The 14,823-nt window shown below is 32.2% G+C and overlaps 1 protein-coding gene across 1 annotated transcript; it reads right to left on the bottom strand.

Moving 5' to 3' along the window:
• Nucleotides 1-2,721: 2,721 nt before the first annotated feature.
• On the bottom strand, nucleotides 2,722-10,013 carry LOC132737975 (uncharacterized). The gene is made up of 6 exons (XM_060725374.1): nucleotides 9,903-10,013; nucleotides 8,485-8,535; nucleotides 6,588-6,731; nucleotides 5,886-5,999; nucleotides 5,299-5,427; nucleotides 2,722-2,914 (listed from the first exon to the last, which is right to left on the bottom strand). The coding sequence occupies exons 2-6, from the start codon at nucleotides 8,504-8,506 to the stop codon at nucleotides 2,841-2,843; spliced, it is 483 nt and encodes a 160-aa protein (XP_060581357.1). The 5' UTR covers nucleotides 8,507-8,535; nucleotides 9,903-10,013; the 3' UTR covers nucleotides 2,722-2,840.
• Between the last annotated feature and the right edge of the window lie 4,810 nt (nucleotides 10,014-14,823).

The following is a 14,823-nucleotide window of genomic DNA, read 5'->3' as shown; positions in this document are numbered from 1 at the left end:
AAATAACCATTTTTGACGAGTGTTTTTGTAGTATATACAGATGTTTTCCTACGAACTCCGTGACAGTTATCACAAGAACTCCTGAACAAGTTATCATAAGAACTCCATCCTTCGTGTAACACTTCCTCCCCCGTGAATAAGAATATTAACTGATAAAGGTCGTGTGATACAATGTCATAATTTCGAATAGTTTTCAATACAGCAGGGTAGGAATGTTAATTCAACAGATGTATGCGTTAAACCTGCAGATTATTTATATATGCATGCTCTCGCACATACTATTGCATAAACAGCTGAACAATTATCATAATTTTTAATATAAATTTATCCAGATATTATTATCCTAATAAAGGAATTGGCAAATGTAACATTTCAAATTTCTTAATTCTATTTCTTTTTTAAATATTGTTCGTAAGTTTGGCATGTGGTTTGGCTCAGACAGACTGTTAATTAAAATGTAATTTTACACTTTTTACTTAACAAATGCAAGTAGCAATATGGCAAATACAAATATAATTGATCATAATTCTTGATATTAAGGCTTTACAAATTGATAAAATAAGCACTAGAAATCCCGCTATGACCTTTTTAATCAGCTAGTGTCCGTCTTATACATATATTTCAAATTTTCAAAAAACAATTATTAGCTTAAATGCTACAGATCAAACGGTACTTTCCATGCTATGATCACTTACTAGATTTTAAACACATGCAAATGTAGACACCAAATTTAGCAATTTAGTTCATATGTTATAGCTCTATTTATCACAAATTGGCAAGTAACGCAGTCAGTCATACCGATTTCTTACATTGGTAGTTTGGTCGATTTTATACTTAACTTTCTCCTCCTGGAAAATAACAAAACCAGAGCGCAGCAAATGTTTCAAATCTATACATGCTTAGTGTCCAACTTTATTTGTCATCCAATGAAAACGCTGTATTTTTTAAAAATTTTGTGCGTTAATTTTCATAGAAGAACAAAAATACTATATCGAATTACGTTCATAGTCGCCTTCTATTTTTCATAGTACTTCATATCTTCATCCAGAACGGCATAGTGACGTAATAAGTGAGTGATAAAGTTTGACACTAAATATGTTAGTATTCATCCTTAGCTGTTCTACAGAAATTAGAAACATTCTCCTGTCGCTATCGCTCCCGTCGAAGTTTCTAATTTCTGTAGAACAGCACGGATGAACACTAACATATACATAATAATATTTATGTGATCTTGGAAAACAGGGAAGGGATGGATGGTTGTCAAAGCTTTTTGTAAGAGCTCTTACAAACATAACACCTGCTTCGCCGAAAGAGAGAAAAAAGAATCCACGTTGTTTTTTCTTGATGACGTAGTTGTTAATGACGTTACTTCTGCGCGGTCAGAACAACCTACATGCTGAGAAGAGTTGCCTCCCATAAGCCACCAGATAAAGTCATTTATTTATTTGATACCATGATATATCTGTACCCATGTATAAACAAAGCTAAATAGATTAAGAGAATTTACGAAATATATCAAGTTTTACGTTCAAATCATCGTCCCTTAAGGTTTCAGTCTAACTGCTGATGAGCAAGTTGCATTCGGAACACGCATGAGGAGTAATCATCTCGGAAATCAAAGGAATTGAATAAAAGGTCTTCGCCGTATTAGTCCTTGAGACAATTCATTCTACATAAAAATAATCCGGTCTGTTATCCCGTTTATATACATGACTCTTCTTTATAAGAGTTTTTGTTAACGTAGTTTACCGCCTTAATAAATGTTTTATTCATAAATTCTGTCTCAGTGCATTTATTAACATAACAACCGTATTCTACTTATGCAATTTTTAAGCTTCATCAGGCATTATTAGAATATTTGATTGTTATTTTATTCATAAGCAAACAGAATTGTTGATATTAATGCAAACCATAGTTGCAGTACAGAAGAATGTCACCTTAATTTGAAACTTCAAAATTTTGTTTCCAAATTAAATTAAATACAAATGATAACAAAACTGTCAATTGCTCAGTTTTAAATTTAGTAAGATACATGTATATTAAATTCTTACTTTATATATTGTGAAAAATAATTATTAAAGCAGATTTTTTGGCAGTTTTATTGTGTAATTTTATTATGTAAGCATTTATTTCTTGACATTTTTATACTCAATATACATTCATGTTTAGTTAAGTGTTGTATTGTTTTGTATGTAAATAAAAATAACGTTAATATATCATATTGTGTCCAATCATTCGTTTTCCAATGATATGTGAAAACAAGAGCCATTTAGATATTAAGAAAAGTCTACGTATTATCCACATATACGCGTTTGTTTGCTATATGTAAAATCTCATTTAAAATAGGCTTGACAAAAGATGCTGTTGTTGTTGTTTTTTGTGAGCAAATGTGTAAAGTATCACCCGTTCATAATGTGTATTAAATCAACTTATAATTCAATCTGTAAATCTTCTTCTCTTTGTCTTGACATGTACATTTTGATAGATATGGAGACGAAAAAAGAGACGGCTTTTAGAATCGTGTAATGCATGAAGTATGACCCTGCGAACCACTAAAGTACGTCTTTGAAAATATGAAAAATTGTACTACACTGTTTCCTGATATGTTTGTTAATTTGTTGTTTTCTTACATATATGTGTATTTGTGTGTTACTGTTTTAAATAGTGTTGCACAGTATGTACATACATAAAGAGATAATAATGAAAGACATGTACAAAATATATTCTGTATTTGTTTAATATTTATATTATAAATTACACTGTTGTGTCACATTGTTTTACAGAATTAGAAGTTGAACTTTGTTCTATTGTCCTCCTTTATGTTGTATTCGATATTGTGTTTACACTGACTCCCAGGATTGGGAGTTTAATATGCTCTGAGCGTCTTCATCATTCACGAATAATTCTTCTAGTTCTGAAATGATCAAGATAATAACATGCATTCGCAACTAAATTTGTAGCAATATACCTAAATAATGTTTGCTTTACTGGTTGGAGAGATAACTCCGACACTAAATCACATATTTTTGCAATATTTTAATTATCTTCCAGTATAATTTAAAATTAAACCACCTTAACAAAGTTCAGTTCAAAGATTTTACATTACACTACAAAAAATATGTATGAAAATGGAATCTGGTACTTCTTTAAGGTCTTGAATGAGGTACACAAAACATGGTCTTTGTACCCCACAACAGTAGATAAAGTCGACACTTAAATTTTTAAGTAAAAAATGACAGGAAAATCAGCATCAATAATTTATTTTTACATCTTATATGGTTTATCTATTTTTTTTTAATATTTAAAAAAAAAAATCTTTCCCAAGTCAGTGGCATGTGGTCAATACATTTCTAACTACCTTAATATAATTTAGTAAAAATAACATTCTGAAGCAGTTTTCGCCTTCAAAAAGTTAAGGTTATTTGAAAAACATTAAAAAGTTTACCAAATTATAACAAATCATCACATTCTGTCCTGTTCCTATAATATTAGGTGATCATGTGCTTGTTTGTTGAAAAACAAAGCTATAACAATTATATTTATCAAGTGTCGGGGTTATCTATGCGTCGGAGTTATCTCTCCGACCAGTATGTATAATTCCTATGGTATGGTATGGTATGGTACGGTACGGTACGGTACGGTACGGTACGGTACGGTAAGGCATGGCATTATTGGCATGGCATTATTGGCATGACATTGTATTGCATTGTATTGTGTTGTGTTGTGTTGTGTTGTGTCGTGTTGTATTGGTATTGGTATTGGTATTGGTATTGTATTGTATTGTATTGTATTGGTATTGGTATTGATATTGGTATTAGTATTATATTCAATATATTGTATTGTATTGTAATTTAAAATCGTTTTGTCCTGCTACAATCGTTGGCAAACATGTTTGCATCAAAATATTAAAGTCACGTGAATTTGATTAAATAAATGTTTCTTTAATCTTTATAATCACTTAAAAGCTTTATTGAATTTAGAAGGTGAAATTTCCTTCTTGTTCTGAGCCTTAATCTCACTTACATCCCGGCAGAGCCCCGGCAGAGCCCCGGTAGACGTCCGGGGTGATCCGGGAACGACCGGGGTACGACCGGGAACAACCGGAGTACATCCGTAACTCTGCCGGCAACGTCCGGGATGATCCGGGAACATCCGGCATTCGACCCCGGATGGAATAAAATATTTAATATCACCGGGGTGGTCCGGGATGATCCGGGAAGGTATAGCTTTGCCGGCTTCATCCTTAGCTCTGCCGGGAACGACCGGGGTTATACCGGGGAAGCACAGTAGCTCTGCCGGCACAAACCGGGGATGATCCGGGGTATGATAGAGCCGGTAGAGGTACGGTAGAGCTACGGTAGAGCACCGGCATGAACCGTAGCTTCACCTGGGCTCTGCCTGGATGATCCGGAGCGCATCCTGGGTGGTTAGTTGGGAACTACCGTAGTGCTGCCGGGGTAATAGGCCGCTATTCCATTAGTACGTGATCCGTGACCCGCGTCAGTGATCCGTGTCCGGGCATGTCCGTGGGTATTATTCCATAGGTACGTTATTTTCTATATACTTTTAATTGAAGTATAGCGAACAGAGGATAATTATTTGTAGAATATGATATAATTTCATTCTAATACCAAAAACAGTTGTAACATCAAAGAATTAGGTAACAAACATTGAATATCAGTTAGGTTTTCAAATAACATCTCTTTAGCAACCGATGACCAGATGGTTTTTTTTCCTGTCATTGCTGCATCATAAACTTACATGTTCTCCTCCACTTTTTTGGTGACTTCTTTAGTATTTTCTTTTGAAATCGATAAAGTATTTAATTTCGTTCGAGGCATTTTGTAGGGATGAGACATGTCAGTGACTGTCCGCGTCCGTAAAAAATCGCTCATCCTGCGAAACATCGCGGATGCCGTCGCGGAAGCGGATGGTAAACAGACAAAAGGAATAGATTCAACGTATTCTTTGATTAACGAATCGGTAACGGATGCGGATGACGGACGCGGACCACTGATCACGTATAAATGGAATAGCGGCCTAAGTGTGACCGCAACAATAATTTCACCCCGGATCGTCCCGGATCATCCCGGTAACTTACCGGGATGGTCCTGGGCTCTGCCGGGAGTAAGTGAGACCGCAGCTATATATAATTCGGGTGATTAGAATGCCATGTACCACTGAATGCATTTGACAATCACTAGTAATTGATCGAAACAGAATTTAAGGACTTCTGTATTTACTTGAAACATATGAGCTCGCACCAACACAATTATAAAATATCGTCAAAATACATACCAGAGATTCTTAACTTGCCATCTTTGTGAAGATCTAGCATTTCAGCCCAAGACATTGCTTCTTTTTCGTCAATCTTCATCTCACCACATTGTGTGAGAATTTCAATAAATTCATCTTTTAAGATGAATCCTTAAAGAAATAAATGAAAAGAGTGTAATCATAATGAAGAAATTAACAACATAAATTAGCTAAAATGAAAACATTTATTTTTGGGCTAGAGATATTAACCCAATCTGCTCTATATGCTTTAAAATGTTACTACAAATAGGGACCCAACGTGCTCCTTATAGGCTTTAAAATGTTCACTACAGATAGCGACACAATGCGCTATATAGGATAGAGATGGAGATCAAATGTGCTCTATAAATTCTTTAAAATGGTCCCTAGAGATGCTCTATAGGTTTTAAAATATTACCTAGAGATAGGAACCGAATGTGCTCAATAGGCTTTAAAATTTTTACTAGAGATTGGGATCCAATGTGCTAAGTAATTTACAAATTGTTGAGACATCGGGACGCAAATTTGTCATTTATATCCATGTCATTCCTCCGTATTTTATCTAATTTTATGTAATACTACTAACAAACCTGTGTTCATCCTGTCAAAAAGTGCAAATGCTTCCCTAAGATCCATCTTCTGTTCTTCCAAAGAAGGTAGTCTCATTCTAGATACAAAGTTAACGAACTCCTCGTATGTGAAACCTATATACGTTAAAAATAACAAAAGTATATACGTTTTGCTTTGTGAAATGATAATGAGAAAAAACCTTTTGCAATAATAATGATTGACAATGCCAGTGACGTACTGTTCTTAATATACAAGTACAGTATATGAAGGTTTTATCCGAGGTGTAGCAGATGCAGAAAATATTAGACATAAGTAACAACAAATATATTACTTTTTTTTAGTTTATATATCGCTAACAACTCGTTAATTATGCTTTAACAACAAAATACGAAAAAGGAAATGGCATATGTTAGGCTGTTTATCTGTACAGTATGTAGAGATATTTCAAACTCGGAAATTTGGAAATTGCATTCATTTAAGTTTATCTAACACAAAAGCAACTAAAATTATTAAGTAATTAAGAAAAAAATGGGCCATAGTCTCCTTTTTAACTGCTTTTTGTAAATATGTCAAATTGATATAACCCCATAAAGGTCTTACTTATGAGTTCACGTGGCCGTCTTCTTTGATTATTCAAATACGAGACGCATATTGTTATCGAATGTATACAGCGAAAACACTTTTACTACTGAATGTATAGAAGAAAAACTTTAGTTTATTACTTTGACTTTCGTTTTCATGTAGCATGTCCTCGACTTCACTATCTATTGGGTTGAAATTCAATATTCGTAGAGCTAATATCATCTGGTCACGTGAGATATATCCCCGCCCATTCACGTCGACGGAAGCAAACGCACGTGTACAAGCTACAAAAGAAGCACAATGTATTATTGTCAGTAAAGTGAAGGAAGTAAATTACATTATCCATTTAACTGTTTTATCCCTTTAAACATACATTATTTTGTCAACTAATCCTGGCTTTTTCCATAAGAAAACAATTTTAAATCAAAAAGTCAGTAAAACGTCACATGTAATTCATATTCGAATAATTATTTTACTAAATTAGACAATTGTTTTGTGTATCTTATAATATCAAGATATGTTATCTATTACGAAGCACTTTGCCTTTCCACTTTAAAATAAACACAAACAAGATTAAGTGTTTTAATCAAGATTTGACATTGATCTTGAAATTCTTTTCATACTCATTATACCTTATAAATACACTGAGTTATATATTTTGTGGATCAAAACATGCCTTGATAATTATTATATTAATACAAATTTGTCTGGATAAGAGCCGATATTGAATTGTAGTACAATAGACCACCTTTATCCTATTCGAAAATTAATGAATTTACATAACACAGATATCCCTATGTTTAGACACGTGTACATTACATTATTTTTATTATGCAATGAAAGTTTTAAGATACTCATATTTCAACTCCATTTGTCATAGCTCATTTTAGAGATTTCGTAAGACCATGTGCATGAATATTCGTATGCAACATGTCTCACCTATTCATTTCAAATGCTCAAACGCCGAGAAAAAGTAGCTTTCCTTTAATCATCACATTTGTATTTGAAACACAAAGTTCTTCAAGAGTGTCAAACGTGTGCGATATTTTACGGAGAAAGAACTATTTTTTTCACATCCCACATCCCAGAAACCGGCAATTGCGAATCCATTGTATTTGTATAAGTCGACATGCAATGGCTATTAAGTGATATTTTGATAATGTTTCTCCTATGTCATATAAGATTTTTTTCTCTCTAAATAGTTGTACCAATGGCTTTATACGTTATATTGATTTGAATATGTGGCAGACTTTTTATTTTAGAAAAGGGGACGGTCACCCAACTTTAGACATTATACTTATCATTTTAGCCAACTGCATCATTTTATCAGTGACTTGGGGGAACTACCCATGATTTAATTTAGAGATTTCATGATAAAAATTTATATTAATTAGCTAACAGTATAGAGCCTGGGTGCGCTGACACTATACTAACGGCAAAAGCATTCCAACCATGATATAGATACATGTTGATATATAAAAATTATAATTATGTTTTTTTTTTTTTATTATTATTATTGATTATAGTGACATTAAGCCCATCCATGGGTAGATATAGAGTGAACAGGTGGAAGTCAAAATAAGTTAACATTTTCTCATAATTTCTTACAATTTTATAATTTACTTCACATGAACGATAAATAACTCACTGGTCCCTGTGAAATGTGTGTAATTATCCGTCGGAATGTATCTGTAACTTTCAATTTATAAAAATAGTGGGAGACAGTATTTTTATATATTTAGGTAGATTTATTTTTTACCCTAAACATTTTCAAAAATCATGTGTTGTTGAATCACCATTATCAATTTGACAATGAAAAAAATGAGCATAATGTCACTTTAAACTTCTAGTACTTATCCATATAAATGAATTCAAAAAAATTTACAAAATAATATAAAAAATATTCTTTTATAAAGCTTTTTCTTCATTTTTTCTTTTCTAAGTCAATTTTAAACTGAAAATTGAACTCACAAAGTTTGTGACTGAAATGAAAATAAAAATGATATAATTTATACAAAAGTAATAATAATAAATTACCTTCTTTAATATCGTCCGCCATCTGTGATGAATCTTTGATCACTGTTCTATCTATGAAACATACAAATTGAAGAGGCGTTTCATAACTCCAATTTAAATCTCAATTATTTAAATTATGTTATTTGAATTAATTTCAATTAACATTTATTGATCATTTTTTTGCACAGAACTTTTAAGTGTTGTATTTCAAATCCGACTTAAATGACTTAAATGCTAAAAATGCCAAAGTCCTCGCAGTGTTTGTAAATACTATATATTCATTCCAACAATACATCTACAAAATTCATGTTTTTTTTTATACTTCATATATAAAATGACATTTATTTTTGGCTCATACCACTTTGGCAAATTATCGCTATTATGACTGGAGAAATCAATTGGCAGACGACAGTTATTTATACGACATAACAATAAATTAACGAAATTAAATATATATTTAACGATACCAAAGTTCGTTTAATGTTTGAATGAAGAATATATCAATATAATTGAGCCGCGTAACGACAAACCAAATAATGGGTTTGCGACCAGCATGGATCTAGACCAGCCTGCGCATCCGCGCAGTCTGATCAGGATCCATGCTGTTCGCTATCAGTTTCTCTACTTGAAATAGGGTTTGTAAGCGAACAGCATGGATCCTGATCAGACTGCGCGGATGCGCAGGCTGGTCTGGATCCATGCTGGTCGCAAACGCACTATGTTGGGTTTGTCGTGACGCGGCTCATATATGAAATCAATGGACATTAAGAGCTATCTTTTGCCTTTGTATACCCGCTTTTAATTTATAGGACCACTTTGGAGATACAATAGTTTAACAACCGCGCCTCGTTGTAAACCACACTTAAGGAATATCTTCTCAAATAAGATCTGACAAATTTTTACAGTAAAGAATTTCATATAAGTAATGAAGATAAATTAAACATATCAAAATTTTACAAAAAGATACTATATACAGCTCGATATTGACTTAGTAAACATTTCCGCCTTTTTTTAGGATAATGAAATATAATTTTAAAACGAACCACAATTTTGTTACCATTCGAAATTGATAACTTTTAAAGTCATTCTATGTAACTTAAAGTACTAATGAATAACAGATAAGTCATAGAAATTAAAATGTTGTAAGCTAATAGTTACAAAAATCATTAAGCTCAAAATGACCACAGTTTATATTGTAAATTGATATTAATATTGATTCTATTAATCATTATTACTTCTATTTTTGCTATTTAGTCTAGAAAAGAAATCTTAAATTTATCAGTTTTGTATCTTAAAAATCTCTTTTCATTTTTTTTTTAAATATATACTTGGAAAGCAATCAATTTTTCAAAATTTATTTGATTACTTCCGTTTTCTACTTAAAATTGCAAGTTTTAAATCCATTTCAACTGTAAATTTATCTCTAAAGAATAACGTACCTGTGTTATTGAAATATCAAATCAAAACTAAAGCTTTTAACACTTTTTTGTCATACAAAAGTAAAATAACACGCGCATTAATACAATTGCTATTTCATCGTCTGCACGTGCAGTGGTGAAAATTGTTGGCAACAGTAGATACGTTTACAGTAGCAACCCAAACTTGCGTATTAATTTATCTTAAGAAAATTCAAAAAGAGGGATTACAGAAAAATCCCCCGTCATCTGTAATAGATCGATAGGAAAATTCGCAAATAATCAATTAGTGATTTATCTATCTTATATTCATTATTTATGGAACCCCGCTCGCCCTCTTGTCATTCCGAATAACAAGACCTAGCTGAAGATTTTGATATTTCTACCTATATCATTACTATATACACTATCTGTAATATTTATGTTGTACAAGAAAAGTCCTAAATTTAAGACCCTTGAAATAAATTGAACTTTTAAGTATTCACCAATGCCATAAATCACCGGACTTATCATTAATGTAGTTATTGACACAATTTTGAAAATTTAAACCAAAAATTCTTTATTTAAGAACGAAAGGGTATCGTTATAAAATTGCTCAATATAAATGTCTTCATTAAACCTGTCGATAATTTTAGTGATAAGTATCTAGATTGATTTATAATATATTTAAACATAATTTATCGGTCACTAGGAGGTTTAAGAAAGAATGGTTAATTTTAAAAGCGGCATCAATCTTGAATAAATTATTTCATTAGATGTATAAATTAAGTTATTAATATTTAAATTTTCCATCGGACATTATGACTTTTATACTTTTTAATTTGTTGTTGTGTGTGTGTTTTTTGGGGTGGGGGTCGGTTAGTGTGTTGTGTTGTTTTTGTGTTGTTGTTTTTTTTTTTTTGTTGGTTTTTTTTTTTGTTGGTTTTTTTTTTTTGTTGTTTTGTGAGTTTTTTGTTTATCGGTCTCTGTTTAAGTAATTTTCTTTGCTTTCCCTATAATATGCAAATATGGGAAAAGTAATAATAAGACATTTTGCGATAATATTCTAGACATTAGACATATTTGATTGTATAAACGATGAAAACAAGCCAACAATATTTGACAACAATTTGTATTCTTTATTAAAGTGTAATCACATCAGAAGTAATTGTAAGAGTGCCAAGATATAATGTTAAGCTTCTACTAGCTGCATATGCAATACTGCAGGTTTATTCCTGACAATAATAGTTGTGTGCTACGCAAAGTCGGTTATGCCAGTATTTTTGTTTTATTCTGATTTACTCCGATTATGCTGTGATTGGCGATAAACGTGCCTAACTTCAATCTATAACATGATTCAACAGTTCTCCCCCTTGACCATTTTAGATATTAAAAGTAACATGCTTTACTTCATACTTTGAGTAATTGGTTGATCATAATTTAAACACTTCTAGATATAATTATAATAAAAACGTACTTTGTGGATCCATATATTAAACATATTGGTGTCGGGAGAAATAAAAACGGAAGTCCTCAACTCTCAATCAGAGTACGAAGTTTGTTTTTTTTACTCAAACTAATAAAGATGTATTAAATCGTTTACTGGAACGCAAGTTATGAAATTAGGGCAGAACAGCCCACTATAACAAAATCAACAAACGAATAACAATACTGCATTTTATCGCTTATTTTGAAAATAATTATGTTTAAAAACTCTTAAATGTATTTTAATAATATGTATCATTTTCCAGGCTCGCATGCTTTCCTTTCCGGCAATATCAGGTGTAAGAAACGAGGTTGCAGAATGACTGCTTGTCATAGGCTCTGGGCCTCGTGCTAATATATAAAGATTTTATTTTATTTTGTGTTTTTATTTTTGTGATTGTTGTTGTTTTTGCGATTGTTGTTGCTGCTGCTGCTGCTGCTGCTGCTGCTGCTGCCGCTGCTTTTGTTTTGTTTTATTTTGTTTATTTTTCATAAAAAGGCACCACTTTCCAGATTTAACAGTCACCTTAATTGTCCATTTTCGTTGCAGGTGAGGTAATGCAAATAGCTCGTCTTTAGAATAATATCAAACACATTGCACTGGCCTAGAAAGTACGATCTTAAAATATCAGCTTGACTTAAGCCGTAGTCCGCGTGGCAATTTTTTTTTTCAAATTAGGTATAAAGTCTCATTATGTTCGTATACCATTCTTTTTAAAAAAAACAATCAGGGAAATAGAAAATAATATTATATTCAGTTATGAAAATTTACATTGTAGGACTTTAATTGTGAGGTAATATACTGGCCCAAAACTGCATGTCAGATTATGAACATTTTTGAGTGATAAAAATTAATGATGATATATACAGTGTTTTTTTCAGTATATAACTACTACCCTAAAACAGTACTGTTCCCAATAGAAAATAGACCTGAAAATTCCCAACTTCTATGTTTTAATTCCCAAAATGGCTGATCAAAATTCCCACAAGGCCAAGTGATTTCTCTGAAATCATTTAAATTCAACATATTCATATAAATCACCACTCAATAGTTCTACTTGGACAATGGAAGCTGTTAGATATCTTTATTGATGATAACTAATTTTATTTTTAGCTGAAAAATGCATAAATTTTTCTTTGCCAATTTAAATCAAAATAACGCATTTTTTCCCAATTAGTCTAGTACCAACACCATTCCCAAACTTGAGAAAAAACTCTGATACATGTGTTGAGAATTTATTTTATATAACAAGACACCATTTCTTTAGCCCACCGTCTTTTACCCTCCACCCACGCCAGTTAGATTTCCCTGGAAAAAAACACGTGTAACCATAGCTGGGATGCTTCCCTTTTCGGATAATGCAAAGGTTAAATAAATTATGTTATGTAATTATCAATCATATGTAACCATTCCATATACCTTTAAAACATATCAAGATACTAAAATAAGATTGTTTATAAAGCTCATAATCCATCCACAGTATGTTTTTGTCTGTACAAAACTGACAGCTTCCAATTGTTATTTGTCTCAACCAATAACCTGCTGATTTTCAGGCTTCTTATTTTGCAACTGTTCATTATCAAGTGATGGATCCCTACTCTGATAATAAGAATTAGACAGGTCAGGGATCTGTGCATCTTTTTGTGAAAACAAGTGTGCCAGCAATAAAGAGTCTTATTAGACTGTACAAGTTGGCCTTGATTTATAGTGAACTGAAATGTCAGTTTTGTGCTTAAATCTTAGCTGTTCATTGAGTTAAATTCACAAAATTCTTAAAGGGAATAGATCTAGTAATATTTTTATATCGTTACATATAGAAATACAAAATGTGTAAGTAACAGAAAAGTATAGAGAAAAGATTCTTTGTAGCAATATATAAATTCTTGACTCCTGAACTAATGCCTGTTGAAGCCGTTTACCAGTACAATTTGTCTGGAAATCACTGACAGTTTTCTAAAGTGATGCCGACACTCTCAGATTATTAGTTGTCGGCAACATCAATCGTTAAAAGTTATTGATCATTTGCCGAGAAAATCTTCTCTTGTCTATGTCTTCCGAAATTTAATGCAACTGGCTGCTGTCTTCAAAATTGAGCAAGGATTTCTGAGGTAAAATAGAAAGTAAATGGGACTTGTTGAATTTCTTTGATAGATATTTGGCTAATTGGTTTAACATTTAAGAGAACTTTGAAAACCGGACAAGTTTCAATAATCTATGAAAGATAAAATCTCGCAATACTTAGAATGTAATATTTAATTGAGCTGCTTTGAGACTGCAATATAAAATGTACTACTTATCAATGATAATTAATTATAAACAGTATCATGTATACCATGTATATAGATATTCTATTGTAGATCAGTGTAAAATCTTATTGACATAAACTTTTTAAAAAAAAAAGTTAAAAATCAGGTTTGTTCTTTAATTACAAATTCATGTCCTACGATTTCCTTCCATCAGTTGGAATGTCCTTTTATTCATCTTATTTTTTTACATTATCTATTTAATCTGCACATATTTTTTGCAGAGTATTTATACAACTATATTGCTGCATCTCGTACTTGTTTATTGTATACGTACATTTTTTACCCATGTGTTACCGAGTTCTGTATTATTGGCAATGCCTTCCAAATCATATTTTCAGTCTATGCAATGGGACATATGCAGTGAGTTATATAAATTGTATCTCACTTATAACTAGGAACTTGCTTGGAATTAAAACAAATGTCTTCAAAATGTTAGAAATATTCTAGTAAACGATTATCAAATAATTGTGGTGATCAGCTTTAACATCTCGTGTCTTGATCCGACACATGCAACAGCAAATATTTCAGCTAAATTTCTTTCCATTTAATTTCCCAAAGGACCACCTTTAGCCAAAATATAACAAGATAATTTAATCCACAGATGCGTGTCAATAGTTAAACTGTTTCCAGGGCTGAGAATATTTCATTAATAAGAGTGATTTCGTCGATGGTTATATTGATCATTCAATGATTGATGGGTAAAAACCATTTGAGCCGCGTCACGACAAATCCAACATAATGGGTTTGCGACCAGCATGGATCCAGACCAGCCTGCCCAGACGCGCAGTCTGATCAGGATCCATGCTGTTCGCCATCAGTTTTTCTACTTGTAAAAGGGTTGGTAAGCGAACAGCATGGATACTGATCAGACTGTGCGGATGCGCAGGCTGGTCTGGATCCATGCTGGTCGCAAACGCACTATGTTGGTTTTGTCGTGACGCGGCTCAATTCCATTGTTTGGCAGAAAGATCACTAAAAACAGCAATTAAATTTCATATTGCTGAGATCAGCATTGATTTATTAACATTTAGCCTGCAACAGATTCTACATATGCGACCAATGCAGATCAAGAGCTTGCACTTTTCGCTATTAATTCAGTACATATTTTGTAACTTTCCAATGACTAGGTCCATTCTGCAAAATTGAAATGTTCGTTAGGTTCAGGTTTAAAGAA

Source organism: Ruditapes philippinarum, unplaced genomic scaffold, assembly GCF_026571515.1.
Source record: "Ruditapes philippinarum isolate M1 unplaced genomic scaffold, ASM2657151v2 ctg276_1_1_1_1, whole genome shotgun sequence".
Classification (NCBI taxonomy): Eukaryota; Metazoa; Mollusca; class Bivalvia; order Venerida; family Veneridae; genus Ruditapes; species Ruditapes philippinarum.
Note: the sequence above shows the minus strand (reverse complement) of the source record. Positions and strands in the feature narration are given on the sequence as shown.